The following is a 16,277-nucleotide window of genomic DNA, read 5'->3' as shown; positions in this document are numbered from 1 at the left end:
CGAGAACTGAGTGTTGTTATCAAAATAAAATTCTACTATCTGTTAAACTTACCAGATGGAAGTTGATCGCCATCTTTTTCAAATTCTTGCTTGCGTTGAGCAACATTAGGAATTTTTGAACGCTGAGAAAGCCTGGACAACTCAAACCGATGAAAAGCAGATTTTCCTGAAGGTTCTTTTTCAGAGATATTAGTTTCAAATTGTTTGGCTCTTCGTGAAACAATCTGGAGCTGCTTGATCCGTTCATTATCACCAACCCAGGCAAGGGGAAACGATCTAACACTTGGTGAATTAAGGGATGTTTGACTTCCAGTGGGTGTACCAAATGGGGTACAACTTTGTGAAGAATCATCTTTTCTGCTACCTTGTCGTCCCTGACTTGAGAGAGATGAGGAAGACCCCATTTCTGGAATAGGAATATTCTCCTGAATGCGAGACAATGTACTGATAAATGGCTTTCCATACCTTGCACCTGTAGCACCAGAATCAGTGCCACTCCCTGGGTATGGCTTGGGAACAGAATTGCCAACCAAAGATCGATGCATATTTGTACTAGTTTCCTCATTTGAGCACTTATTCTCTTTATTAATGCCATCAATATCCTCTGCTGACTTTTCAGAAGACATATCAGTAGGTATACTCCCTCCCCTCACTTTCGCTCCTTGACTTGAAGACCGATGCTCAATCTCAGACTTCACCCTTCGCAAATGCGAATGCTCTTGTTGCTTTGGAGTTACAATAAAACTGAGGGCTTTGGTTATAGTGCCAGGGGAGGGTGGAGTCTGAGCTCCAGGTGGAGGCCAGAGAGGTTTAGGAAACTTCTGAGGGCTAACATGATAGTCTCTATGGATAATGGGAGCTTTACTGGCTGGAAGCCATATTGGTTGGTTGGGCCTTCTTAGAAACTCTTCTTTCCTCTCAACATTCTTTTTTATTCTTTCTATGACTTCTTGAGTTTTGCCATTGTCTTGATAATAGTCACTAATCCAAGTTATAGGTTCTGTACAACTTCTACGAGCGCGATTAAGTTTGTTGCCACTTTGTGTGATTGCTTCTGCTTTTGTGCTTTTGAGACTTTGATGACTTCCATGTACAGGTCCATCACGAATTAGTTTGGAGCCATCTGGTCTTGTGTGTACACTTGCACTACGCAAGTGGGCCTGGTCAACTCTCAAACGAGGAGGTGAAAGTGACTGAACACGTACACGTTTAGCTTCTGCCTCTCCACCTACAGAAGATTTTCGGCCAACATGTGATCCTGGGGCCACCTGATCTGGTGTTTTCTTGGTGTCCCCAGCATTCATCTTGCTTTCAACAACTCTTGTCTGCACCACTTCATAGACACGACCATCTGGATCGCGCTCTAATCGTCTACTGTCTCTTACACTTCCTCTGACCAAAGCTCGATCTAAAATAGGCTCATAAACTCCAAAAACAGATGTATTGGAAGGCTCATTTGAAGAAGTATTTGTACTTGTTGGCACAGGACTGTTATTCCCAGTTGTAGAAGGCACATGAAGAGGCACTGAAGACAATTTGTTCTGAATAGTATGTACAGCCTGCCTTCGATCACTGGCAGCAACCGGTAGTGACTGTTTCCTGCTTGCAGAAGCCACGGTTGGCTGTGTATTTCCAGAACCACCAGCATTTAAGGAATGCTTTCTTCCCCCTGCCCTCTGCGGTGCAGAAGGTGAAGGATTTGCCCCTGGATGCTGAGGGTGAGCAGGCATGATGGGTGGTTGCTGGGGTCGCTGGAACTGGGGATGTCCCATCATAACTGGCTGTGGATGAGGTCCAGTTGACATGGCAGAAATATGTGAAGACAATGATGATTGTGAAGACCAAGCTGATGGTGAAAGACTGGGTGGGTAGTGTGAAGGAGAAACAATTAAGCCTGAATCAGTTAAACTTGCTGGAGGAAAGAAATGCTGTTGTCTCATTTGCGCATGTATAGGCAAGGGACTTGGATTTGGGATTCGAATATCCAAATTACTTTCAGGATTATGGGCAGTGTCTCCAAAAACCTGGAATGATAACAGATAATCAGCAAATGCAAGTTAAAAATGCACTAATCATTATCTTGAAATTTTCACATTTTTCATCAAATTTGTAAAACAAAAGAAACACATTTTTGGACAGAATATCTGCACTGTACAGTACTTTCTCTCATTCCATGATGTTAAAAAATAATGTGCTTAATATTTATTATCAACAATTAAAGACACTTGAAAGGTAACATGTTCTTTAAGAAGGGTTATAGAATTTCCATATATATATATTGTATGTTGACTCTGTTTTACAACATACAAAATAAATATGAAAAAACATACTAAGAAAAGGGATTGAAAAAAAAATTTGTAGTGCAGTTATTTTGGTAATCACAGAAAACACCTCTGGAAAATCCTTTGAATTATACATATTGAAGTATTTACTCAAAAATTATAATTTTCTAAAGCAATTCTTATACTTGAAACAATAATCCTCATTACATTGTGCAATGGGGAGACAGACTGAACTTCAAAATAACCACTAACCATTCTTTGGAGAGCAGACCCTTGCCACTCCAAAAGTTTGAGACATTTATACCAAGAAAATTAAGCCTCTGGACACATTATGCCAACCACAAAAGTAACTCATTAGATCAGAACATACCTCAGAGAGGAAAACCAAAAAAAACTTTCAACAGCAACTTTCTACAAATAAGTTTTATGCAACTATAATAAGCAGACCTTTCTGAAGACAGGCTAGTGAGGTTTATGCTAGAGAAGCAGGCACAACAATATGCATGTAGCATCCTGCAGAAGCACAAAACAACGATGGGATACAAAGAACTACCTTCATCAAGCTTTAACACAAATTTATCAATTTAATGCAGTAAGAATGGCAAAGTACTTTGTCACCTTCTATAGCCACACTAAATTCAGTGTATTATAAACAAACTTCTTTTATCATCAAGTTATGACATAAGGCACTTCATTTTTGGAAATATTTGTTGGTTTAGAGTTCCCAAGGAAGAATATTAAACACAGTATATTCAGGGAAAACTGTGACAAAAAAGAGTTTAAGATATATTTTTGTACAGAGTAGTTGGGAGGGCAAACTGATGGATATAATAGTGAGAATTAATGAAAGTGGTTGCACATGAGAGACCATGCACCTTGCTCATTATGTTCATATGATACAAAGCAGTCACAAACACTTTGTGTCAGATCTCTCACAAGGCTGTCACAAAATACTTTAAGGGGCTTGAAGGATTACAAAGATTTGAAAAAATGGGGTTCCCACGCTGGAGAAAAAGGAAACAACATAAGCTTTTTTTTCCAAAACTCACCCTCCTTTACGAGAGATATGAGCTTTTTGATTAATGCTATACCTGGGGCATTATAATGAGGACTTAATGCCCACCCCCATTGCAAAATTAACTTTGGCCTAAAGAGAATAAAAGTACTGATGACAACAGAAGTAAGATGATCAAGCATTTTCATTCTAAAAATTTTTTTCACAGATACCTGACCTCTTTGCAATAGGCATCAATATTCAGCAGAAAGGTTCAACATTTCTGACTGATCATAACCATGGGAAATTAGAGATGTCCTAAGGAGAATCTCACCTGAAAGTTCTACCAATACCATCATTAATTATAACCTTCCTCCTGGTGAAACAAGGGACACTTTAATTTTGAAGAGGACATTTTCAAGGCTAAAATGCAAAAACAAAGTAATGAAACTTATGGAAATACACTATGATCACAGATGAAAAATGCCCAGTTTACTTTTCAACTGACAGCCTATACAGTACACCAAAAATAGCATAAGAATCAAGTGCTACAGAGAAGAGATACTGTACATCAGAAAAGGCATCTTTGAACAGAAGTACCTATGTTAAAGAGGAACTAATGGAACTCTTATTAGTAAGTTTATGTAACTCTGACAAACAACAACAACAAAATATTGCTACATCTAAGGTCGTTCTCTCCAAGGTTTCATCAGATTTGCTAAACAGTTACTTGCTGACAATAGTGCAACAGCCACAATGTCATACCTGTTGTGAAAAAAACCTTGAAAACTTTCAAATCATAAAATAAACCGCTTAAAGCACAAGACTCTTATACACTGACTGAAACAAAGCAACAACAGCATCAGCACCATAAATGAAATCATTAATTAAAACAGATCAGATTTTTAAAGTCTTGACACAAAAGTTTAATCCCCAAGTTGTAGAAAATTCTTCAAAAATTATGTGACATTACTATATTGTCATAAGATATGAGTCCTCTCAACTAATTAAGAAAATCATTAACTGTATGCAATATCCAGTATGACAAAGTTTTCCCATCTTCAAAGTTGGGACATGTACCTCCAGACTGGGATTTTAAAAAAAAAAATCACAGTGAGACACTTGAATACAATCACACAATTCTACCGTTTTATTTGTCAATCCGCATCACACCTCATACTAGTGCTCTTCTCAAACTGTTCTTGTATCAGGAATAATTGACTGACTACGAAATAAGCAGGCTCACTCTGAAGAGGATTAAGAAATCTTGAACAAAGAGCGGGAACATCCAGAATTCTGTTCAAATTCAATCCCACATAGTTCAATATTTTGCTCCTAAAAGAAAGGCTGGTGTAGACTTAATTGACCTGAAGTGGCAAAAACGTCACTTTAGTTTATCAACCATCCAGTGAAAACTTCAAAACAACTTTCAGAGGACCTAACCTGAGAACCAAAAACTCTGGAAAGCATTTCTGTGTTTTAAATAGTTTTCTGATAGTTGGCTCTGTTTTTAAGAACTGCAAATTTAGCAAAGACACAATTCATCAAAAAGTCTGGGTCAGTAACACCAAACTGCAAGATACAGCATTTCTTTATTTCATTCTTAACATGGGTCCTAGTCGTATGTGGTAATTCAAGTATTCTCCTCTCAATCACCAAACCGTATACTGTACTTTTAAGCATTTGAGGTTTTTGTACTTTTCCTACCATTGCTACTATAGGCTGATGATGTATAGAAACGCTTGAAGAAGGATTAAAACTTCTGATTTCTTCAGTATTTCCAAAACTGCAGAACCAAGAGAATAAAAATAGTATTGCTATAGCATCATCAGGATGGATGGATAATTCACAAGAGGTACCAAACACCATGGAAATCTGTTGCAAAATAAAAAGGTAACAAAACCATGAATTACAAGACAAGACTGTTACCTAAGTGGAAGCAGCAAAATATCAGAAATCATCCTCACCAACAATGCAAACAATTAGGTGTTTGAGACAAATAAAACCAACTCAGATAAAAGCTAGGTAATTAAGAGGTGTCCACTAAGTGATGAACTTTTTTTTTAACAAGTAACAACCAGTAGACAGTGTCTTCAGTGGGAGTTAAGGCTTTTGCAAAACATTCAGTGGTGCTTGATTTGCAAGTCATGGGCATCTGCAGTATTTAACATTGGAACTATAATGCTAACTACTTTAGAACATTTCTTTAATAAATGGACTCTAGAATATCATTAATGTACTTCATAACCTCAAGAATAGGAAAAACATGGCAATATCTTACCTTCGCATAATTACCAAAAATCTACAGCACTGGTTAATATTATTATCCTTTCAGATTTATTGTACCAGTACAAAATGAAAAATGAATCGTAAAAATATGGAAAGCAAAGACAACTGTACTACAAAGAAGTCTATGAAAAATAATTTTTAAAACATTTACAAGTTCAAAAAGCCATAAACTATTCTTAACTGGTCTTCAAAAGTAAAGAAATAAATTGCAATTCAAATAATCATACAAGTATTGAGCAAAATAAAAAAAATACTTTGAAACAAAATTAGGTATAAAAAAATTGGCAAAGGTGACCCACCTGCTGTAAGAGGTCCTCTTCCCTGGGTACCACCATGAGCTGTAAGGTAGGCGGTGATCTCTGTATGATTGCCACCACTTCTTGATAGGTGCAAGACCCAACACTCTCACCATTTACACTGACGACTCTGTCACCTGAAATCAATGCAAAATTACAGAATGGATTCAAGGAGTAATTGTTATTTATTTTCCACCCTTCAAAGCTACCCTATTGAACTAAATATACAAAATAGGCAGATACAACCAATTAATATAACAAAAATTTAACCAAAGTTATCAGAGAAAAAACAAATTTCATAATATGGTTACCTTTACTAAAAGGAAGAATACTCCAATACATTTATAAATGCTGTTTTTAGAGCCACCAAAAATCGTGCTCCTTTCCTGAACTTTTTTTATATAAAACTAGAAAAGGAATGGGAACTGGTTCCCATAGAAATCGCAATTTAATTATTAATAACTGGTAGCAGAGATGAGACTTTTCACATTCTGTACAGTACTTGTCAAACATGACTGACCTATGTATCCTAAAAAATATTTAAATTCATAAACTTTTCTACAGATTTGAGCAGCACAGCATAATCTTTACGAATCTATGCTGTACAGGTACAGTATTTGTATTTAAAATATAATGAGATATTCTGTAATAGCATACAACCGCAGTGTTAAAATAAATCACCGAAATTTAATTATAATCATAATCCCTTCAAAATCCATTCATTTCTACTGAGAATACTCAGTTGGAAAAAAAACGTAAAGCTCTTTTAACATATTTCCAAATCCAGATCTATAATAAACTCTATTTCATTCTATGTCTTGCAAAAATAATACTGAGATTGAGGTTCGCATACGAAAAAAAGAAAAGTGATTCTGCTTAACCAAAATGTTGAAATTGTGGATTACCTGATAAAAAAAGGCTCTTTGTTTCAACTCACCTACATTAACTTTCTTGCAGAATTATACGTTAGCATCAGTCAGTCAAAAGGAAATTAGCTGTCAGTTGCTCTACACTGAATGAATATATGCATGCTATTCTAGTATGTTAATGAACTCTAGAATAATATATATATATATATATATATATATATATATATATATATATATATATATATATATATATCTATCTTTACAACGAACCTATTTTGGCTAACGTTATTTGTTGTTTCGCATTCTGTGACACATGATCATGATTAGAAAAAATATTAAAAGTGGCTGATCTACTGCCTATGAACACCTGAAAGTAAATCTGGTACTGTTTCACTCGAGCAACCTAATAAGAGAATTGTGCAGTACATGTACACGGTACTGTACACACTAGCACATAGCTATCCAAAAGTAATTTTTTCTCATTTCTAGTGCTTCCGATGTTTTCTAATACAGTGCCATGTCATTTTATTGCGTAACTTTCTACATTAATATCCTCTACTTATTCTCTCCATTCATACTTTATTCTTTTTTTATTTTAAATTTCTACCTAGATGTTACAGAAATGATCCCTACGTAGTTCTCAAACGCAGGTTTCAAGCCCATGATGTTATTAAAAACTATTGTTGCTTAAGCTCTATTTTATTCAATTATCTAAAGTTTCTAACAATTTACTCCACGCAATTACAGAGCTTTAAATCCCCAAGGGGCAGTTTCATGTTGGTTTTAATAAACAACTACTCTCATAATATTAGTTTTATTTGGTCTCAATGTAATGACAGGCCCAGAAATCATTCTGACAAAATATATATCTGTATATGTCTGTGATCAAGAGTAAGAATCGGGAAGGCTCAATCTTTCCCAAGTCCCTGCTTGCTATTTATTCACTTTATGATCACGAACACTCGCATTCACTACTTTTAAATCTTTAAAACTATATAGATCCTGGAATCCAATTATGGAGGTCAAGAGTCCTCTCTCTCTTTCTCTCTTTCTCTCTCTCTCTTAGTTCGTGCATGTGTTTACGCGCATAAATACATGCATAATATGATGACCTTTGCTATCAGCAAGTCACTGTTATAAATACTTATAAATCCGACCCGCTCAAGGGAGAGAATACGAATTATCCCATGCACCCGGATGACAAGAATAACTGAAGCCACATCTCTAAACTCTGGATTACATATAAGTCTTTGAAAAATAAGTTCACAAATCATGTGCACTTTACACAATAAGAGAATATAAAAATATTTACAATAACACTTCGAGAGGAAAACAGTCATCTACATAAACCTGGCATCCCCAGATAGTGGTCATAAACAACTAATTTAGCAACGATATGGAAACAGGCCCCACTCAAAAGGAAAATCACAAACCTCAGGACCATAACACGTTTATCGAGAACATAAAATACCCAATTTACACCCAGTATCTGAAATCTTTTCTTTTCAATTTACTGCGTCGTTTCCTTAGCAAAACAAGTTTGATACATTTTTTATAAGCAATTTGTTAACAGCTTTATGAAGAGACACCTGTGCTTTAATACACAATTTTCTGCTGATACAGCACACTATGACAGGTGAATAAATAAGATATGAATATTTACACGATGGTAAGATCTTCTCATTTGTATATGCTCCGCTTCGCTTAGCTAAGAGAATATTCAGTCGCTCGACACAGATAGGGGAACATAAATGAAGTCAGGAAGGGACAGAAAATGAGCTCCAATTAAAAAAAAAAAAACGAAATAGAAGGTGGAGAATTTGCCTTTATTTTTTTTCTTTCCTGTCTCAGTCAGTCACTCGAGGCCTTACTTTACGATGATGTTGATGCAATGGGATGGAAGAGAAACAGGTACCCTGCTGAGAGAGTGGGGTGACAAGAACTCAGGGAATGAGCGACAAAGACGTAAAGCAGGAGAGAAGATAATGGTGGAAGACCGTTTGCCCGGCTAATGACCACTAAAGGCCGCATTTCTTTTTCTCAAGGACAACCTTTCAAACTTATAAAACAACAACCTAGATTAAACTACATAATTAATAATAATAATAATGTCCACAATTATACAAATAAAGAGTATAAATATTCAAAAGATAAAAACACAGACTTTCGAACACCTGAACGGTGTGCATCTTCAGTGTTTATTTTAAAATAATAATAATAATAATAATAATAATAATAATAATAATAATAATACACAACTTACCAGTCTTGAGTCCGGCCAGATGTGCCGAGGACCCTTGCTTGACATGTTTCACAAAAATGGTATCCAAAGGTTCCAAAGATGTGATGGAGGATGCCGCCTCTTCTCCCACATGCTCACCCAGCAATTCCTGAAAATAATGAACAAATAAATAATACACGGTGAAGCGTAAAGATAAATTTATAAACACGTAAAACTAGATTACCGGATAAAAGCACACAATGAATTCCGCAATGCTGAACACAAAATAAATCAGGTTACCTGTGCGCCTTTTTACATGGATTAATATCAGCATACTGTTTTAAATTAATACCAATGATCTTGAGCAATTCTTAAGATCTTTCAGACCCTCAATACCATAAAGAAAACTTCATAAATAATTATTGTGCAAATGCTTAGCCTTAAAAACGTGCAAATGTTTAGCCTTAAAAAATAAGAGAAAAAAATCATATGGAACTTTCTGTTTCTAATCCCTCCATAATTACCAAGTGTGCCAAATATACCAACGATTTAGGCATTAGAAAAAAATTATTAATCCAATCATTTCCACAAAAGCATCCTCAAGCAAACTAACTATAAAAAAGCTAATGTCTATGTACGGCCACCGACGTGGGGTCTTCAGAGGCAATTTCAATAAATAATCCATAAATCAGTTCACAAATTGCCTTCTCTTGATGGCACTTCATCTCTGCCAAGGCACTCCAAATAAATGTTCCCGACCTTTAACTCCACATCCGTACGGAAGATTATGCCCTCACGTTAGGTCACGTTAGTGAGCCAATTAGGAAGGAATTCTTGGCAACGTTCGGCGATATGCAGCAACCTCATGATGCATTAACCGTATCTGTGCTATTGTACCCTAATGAACTCAGACACTGAGTGTGATAATAATACTGATCTCAATGACAGGTTACTAATTCACAGAGCAAGGCACCATATGTAAATAACAACCAAAATTATTAATAAACGTATCAACAGAATAGCCGATGAAATAAAATACAGCAGTTTTCATCCACTTCTAAAGTGGAATTTGTCCTTCAGGATGATAACGTGACAAAATACGAAAACGAAGCTGTATCTCTGATGCCGGCGTTGTAAGGCCAATGTCACTCAAGTCACCTGAACATTCTGGTTCCTCCACAGAAAAACTAAATTATCTGGTCAGACTCCTTTACTACTAGTCCAATCTATAGCAATATCTCTCCCGACATATTGCAACGAACTGTTATGAAACTCCCTCTAAACGTTCGACGGTTTCAGTGCAACACGTGATATACACAATGACACATCGGATCCTCCTCATGAAATCCCAAACGACACTGATCAAAATGCAGCACTCATCTCAACACCTTCAAGTAGTCACAACAACTGAAATAATGCAACACTTATCCGAATTGTTGATGTATTTACATATTTAGCTACAACACACACTGAGCATCTCGCCTTTAACTGAATCGCGCACAACAGAACCCTACATATATTATAACTTGGAAACGATAGATATGCATAAATTCTCAACGGATATGAAAAACTAAAAAAAATCTTTAACAAAATTTTCGGACAGGTAGAACATATTAAACACAGAATACATTCCCGTATCGATATCTGTGTAAGCATTTAATATACTGTATATATGCAGAAGACTTACATAATAAAAGATAAGTATGAAATAAAGGCAGCTGCGTGGACGAGAGCAAAGGTGAATCCCTACACGAGCAAATGTCAACGAAATTACTCCAGACGTGAAATCCAATGATGAACAAAGAAAATACCAAAGAAACTGAAAGAAGCCATAGACAGAAAATGAACGCTTTAATGAAGTACGAAAGTTGAATATCAATTGGGGCTCAACACAGCTACCAAAAACAACATTCAGAGCAACAGTCTACTATTGCGCATGGCCGTACCAAGGTGGCAAATATAACCTCCCTTGGGCAATACCATGCCACTGCCGTTTGAGAAGCCGCATCACCACCTTGGGCAAACAGCGAGGGAAGAGAGAGGTCAAGGGGTTAACAAGGACCTCACCTAAGGCGCTCACTTCTGATACCGAGCCTCTTCAGGGGGTGGTTTAATTACAAGTGTTTCTTTTGTCTCGAACATCAACACTCATCTGTTATCAAGGGAGGCTAAGTATGACTAGCTTTTATTGATGGGGAGGGTTTTTGGCACTGAATGAGAGAGAGAGAGAGAGAGAGAGAGAGAGAGAGAGAGAGAGAGAGAGAGAGAGAGAGAGAGAGAGAGAGAGATTATCTCATGAATGGTTTCACCTCAGTGGAGTGAGAAACATCTCGTCGAGACTTTATTATATATTTTGAAAAAAAGCAATGAACACTCTCGCCTATAGCTTTCTCTCTTCCTTTCTCCACCCTAGTGCAACCCACAAAAGTCACCTAACAACTATGTATAGAAGTTCTTTCAAGTTTTGCTGGTAAAGGGTACAGCTCTTATCAATAAAAGGACGTTATAAGAGACGAATTTTTGTAATTGAAAATATACAATTGCTATTACCGTTTCTCCACCTACGTATTTACAGTGCACACACCCACTAAAGCAAGATAATTATAAAATCACATAACATAAACGGAAGAAAAGAATTAACCAGATGGTTTCATCCTTAGAAGAGTTTTTACTTTCTACACGTTAAAACATTATGACGTTCCTAAGCAGGAAAGGCCCGCACACACGTTTATTATTATTATTATTATTATTATATATATATATATATATATATATATATATATATATATATATATATATATATATATATATATATACATATATATATATATATATATATATATGAGAGCGACAGAAAGAATGGTGTCAGACCTGTTAAGTGCTTATGAGAAAAAGATGCCAAAGTAGACTTATGTCACTTGCCTGCATCCATAACCGAGGGTTAATTTGCAATGTCGGTAACTTTCCTTGTCCTTAGGCAGGGAACGTTAACCTTAAGCTCAACCATCCTCTTTTATCAGGTCTTGGGGCGTTATTAGGGGAGGGTAGTGCCCTTCCTGTTCCCTTACGGAAAAAGCAACCTCCCAAAATTAAGTAGTAAGTTTTATATTTCCTTGTCCCCACAAGTCGACGTGCTGAGAATTCATGAGATCGGTGTCAACTGGTAAATGGTTGTTGAAGTGATTCTGGACAATATTGGCTGATACAGAATTTTGGAAACGTTGTGTACCAAGAGTTAGTGGAATTCCATGTGAGACGCTGCGTTTGGGGGCACGATTGGAATTCAGTGGCTGACTAGGAAATACACCGCAAGTCTGCATGTACGTGATGAAAACTTCCAAAAATAATTTTCACTTTCAAAATTAAAAAGACCAATGTAATACCCAACAGGTAAAACATTTCTTGTCTTCGTAGTGTGAAGTGTATAATAAAGGAACTTGCTAACAAATGGCCCCTTGAGACACTGTTATTATAGAGAAACAGTTGTAGAAAATTTTCATAAAAATGAGAGGTAAAGTGTCTTACATGACCCTAAAGAGTGCTATGAAGGAAAGGGCAGAAATGAAATGAGTGGTACTGAGGATGTACTGTTTGGATTACAACTCGATAAAGGCTTGTATAAAATTATGTGGAAGAGAGAGGAACTGGATTAATAAATCAAAGTGTGTTACGTCTCCGTGGCCCACAGCACAACTATATGGAATGGGTGACAAGAAAAATTAAGGAAAGAGCAGAAGATATGAGCACGTTTGAAATATGATAGGAGATACTGTGTCTAAAAGGAGGAAAGGCTAATACTGGTGATCAACAACTAAATGGTGAGGATGGAGGGAATTTGCTAATACTGGCGAAAGATTCTAGATAACGTTACGAGTAGAGCAAGAGGTGTTAAAGGTTAAAACAGTCAGAAGATGACGTAAACATTAATGGGGACGGCAGGAAATGGAGCTCGTTAGGTAGGACACGCCCACCTATTTGGCACTAAAGTTAAACATGATGACAGAATGAATCAAGACATCAATTGCGGAGCAGATGGAAGAATGGAGGATGACATCCAACTCGAAAGTATAAATGCAAGGTTCAAGGGGCAAAGGCGAAGTGTTAGAAGGAAACGTTTCCAGCCATTGTGAGGAATCGAGATCCAAGTAACCAGCACAAGTTATATGACAAAAGTCAGCCTAATGCTGAAAAGGATCGTGAGCAGGTACTTGGAACGGATAAAGAAAGAAAAAAAAAGTTAAAGAGGTGGGGGGGGGGGTCGTCTACTAGTCTAAGTCAAGTTCAACCCTGAATCAACAACCTGAGCAAGAATGTAACAGTGACTGACATCTTTTGTCACGTTTTGAATGAAGCTTTCCTTCTTGGGTAATATAGCTTCTTTTATTCCATAAAAATACATGTGACACAAAGTAAGACGTCGATTCTTGACAGTATGTCTTTCAAGAAAACTAATTACTCTATGGAATATTTTCTTGCCATAAATTGTAAATAATGGAAATCACCAGATTCGGGTATCAAATACATTCCTCTAATTTAACAAATACAAACTCACGCATATGTATGTAACCATATATGATTCATAGATCTACATACACATTCATAAAATTTACTATTATTATTAAATTTTACAGGAACCACAATTTCAAAAAATAAAAAAACTAAAATGTATGGAGAGAGAGAGAGAGAGAGAGAGAGAGAGAGAGAGAGAGAGAGAGAGAGAGAGATACAGCAAAACAGGCAGAGCCCCGTAATTCTACCCTGTCACCCTCCGGTACTCGAAAATAACAAATGAATAAAAGACATCGTAACAGCGCCCAATCCGGCTAATGATTCTCTCTCTCTCTCCCTCTCTCTCTCTCTCTCTCTCTCTCTCTCTCTCTCTCTCTCTCTCTCGTGGAGAGTCAGCCAAATGATTACGTAATTTAAAAGAATGCATAGAACATCCGTGAAACGACGGCAACAACAGACACGCAACTGCCGATCAAATAACAGGTGTAGGAAACGTTGACGTTTGATGTGAAGCGAGTTGAACCGTGAACTCCTTTCCCTCAGCCACCACATTCTCTGAGAACGACACCCCCCAACATCACCCGACATACAAACGACCACCCTCCTCCTCCTCCTCCTCCTCATCGTCTGGGTCTTCTCCTCTTCCTCCTGCCACAGGCACAAAACACAGCCCGTAGCACCAGGGCCCGCACCACACCTGCCTCTTACATAGCTTTGGGCATTTGGTACCATCATTAACAAACAACCCCAATTCCTCTCTTAACAACGGCCCCTTCAACCGTGGACTTGGGGGAAGAGAGAGAGAGAGAGAGAGAGAGAGAGAGAGAGAGAGAGAGAGAGATTCATGCCTGAAACTATTTCTCACTTAACAGCAGTGTTTTCAACACCCACCAGTGCAACTTTCACCCTTTCCTAAAGTACATGGCAACTAGTTCTGTAATATGCAAGTAAGATGAAGTACATTTTTCTTTTTCTTTTAAGGGAGTAGAGAGAGAGAAAAAAAGACGTTTTTACTGTCTTCGACGCATGCGCTGGCGCCATCTCTCTCTCTCTCTCTCTCTCTCTCTCTCTCTCTCTCTCTCTCTCTCTCTCTCTCTCTCTCTCTCCCTAGAGTGAAAAGGTGGCTCTCAAACCGTAAAATTCATTAACCCAATAACTGACATATTAAACCACCAGCCATTTTGTGCAATTACACCTCAATAATCCTAAAAGGTCAGGAAATACAGAGAGAGAGAGAGAGAGAGAGAGAGAGAGAGAGAGAGAGAGAGAGAGAGAGAGAGAGAGAGAGAGAGAGAGAGAGAGAGAGAGAGAGAGTTCAACAAATCAGTGATGTTGCAGACGAAAACGAAAAATTCAGAGGTGAAAACTTCCTCCTTTCAAACACGCTAAACGTTCCTTTGTGGCAAAACTTTATTCATGCGTGCATTTGCGGATCATCGGCGCTCCAATGGGAAAGTTTAATCAGCAAACCGGAAGATCGAAAGATTTCTTCAAAGTGTCGGGAGAATGAGAATTTAAAAAAAAAATAATAAAATATAATAATAATAATATTTCATGACCATTCCTAAGATTTTACAAGAACGCTAAACGAGTTTCTCGTGGACCTACAATAAAAATAAATCAGTAAAAGTACAGAAAATTAATTTAACGAATATAAAACAAAATATGCATTCAGACACAGATGATGATGACAGAAGCTTCACTCAACCGCCCGAATTTAAGACACTACTGTGACTTCAGTGAATTAGCTAATGAAAATAATGCCGCTACTACAAACAAGATTTAATCTCATAAATAAGTGATGCATAAATTTAAGATAAAACGGAGCGGACATCCAAACGTTGAGTAGAAAGAAAGTCATTTTACTAAGTCATAAAGCAAGTGTAGCGAGACAATGACCAAAGAATTTCTTCAGCTGTACAAACAAACCTAGATAGCAATTTAACTAATTAACGATTATGTAGCATTAATAACTTGTAGCTAGATAAAATGCTCCATTATAAAGAAGCACCTATATAACATTACTTTAGCCATAACAAATACATAAAAGAAAACAACAAAATAGAAAAAACTGAATCGCGACGAAGGAGCAAACACATTAAAGCCGCTGCTAATCCAGTACATTAACCATTGGCGCCATGGGTCCTCGCATGCCAGACTCGAATAGCGATCAAGTTGATTTGTCAACACATTCGCATATATTCCCCCCCTCTCATATGCCACAAGTTACCCCTCGCTTGGGCATGCGCTGTACCTCGGCACCGATTTGCCTCACATTGTTAGTAACGGATGCTGTCGGCTGACGTGATGGTGATGATGCCTGATTTGGCAGGCGAAACTCAACGTCGAATGCAGCCAGATTACGCGAAATATACCTCTTATCATTTATATTTTGATATCTACTTCAGAGTAGGTATTAGAGCTAAATAAACTACATAGCCATACACTACAGCGATATCGTTGTCAATTGTGATTTGATTTTTATTAGACAAATCCATATATAATAAAATACCCAGTGCAATATTTTCATCATTTTACGTAATAATACTCTGATTTTGCTTACTTAGACTTAGATACAGAATTAAGACCCCAGTTAGCAAATCTGTGAGAAAAAACATTAAAATATATAATAAAAGAGAAAAAACAGAGATAAGCAGTCTGACATTTTCAGCGATTAGTCAGGCCAAGTGGGAAACCTATAAAATTGAAGCTCCTATCCAATAAATCACGAAAATGTTAACATCGTGATTATGTGAAAAAAAAAAAAAAATATATATATATATATATATATATATATATATATATATATATATATAT

The 16,277-nt window shown here is 36.9% G+C and overlaps 1 protein-coding gene across 44 annotated transcripts in view; it reads right to left on the bottom strand.

Annotated features, from left to right (window-relative positions):
• The window catches only part of RhoGAP19D (Rho GTPase activating protein at 19D), a 569,022-nt gene that overhangs the window by 196,139 nt on the left and 356,606 nt on the right, over window positions 1-16,277 (bottom strand). For all 44 annotated transcript variants that reach the window (XR_010854870.1, XR_010854873.1, XR_010854876.1 and 41 more), the window contains 3 exons: window positions 8,994-9,120; window positions 5,865-5,998; window positions 53-2,024 (listed from right to left, as the gene is read on the bottom strand). Coding sequence is in view for 33 of the 44 variants with exons in the window: in XM_067113623.1 (XP_066969724.1) it covers window positions 53-2,024; window positions 5,865-5,998; window positions 8,994-9,120 (2,233 nt within the window). In the remaining 11 variants the exon portion in view is untranslated. The remainder of the gene's footprint in view (window positions 1-52; window positions 2,025-5,864; window positions 5,999-8,993; window positions 9,121-16,277) is intronic.

The sequence above is a fragment of the Macrobrachium rosenbergii genome, chromosome 12 (genome assembly GCF_040412425.1).
Source record: "Macrobrachium rosenbergii isolate ZJJX-2024 chromosome 12, ASM4041242v1, whole genome shotgun sequence".
Taxonomy (NCBI): Eukaryota; Metazoa; Arthropoda; class Malacostraca; order Decapoda; family Palaemonidae; genus Macrobrachium; species Macrobrachium rosenbergii.
This window is presented reverse-complemented; position numbering and strand designations above follow the sequence as displayed.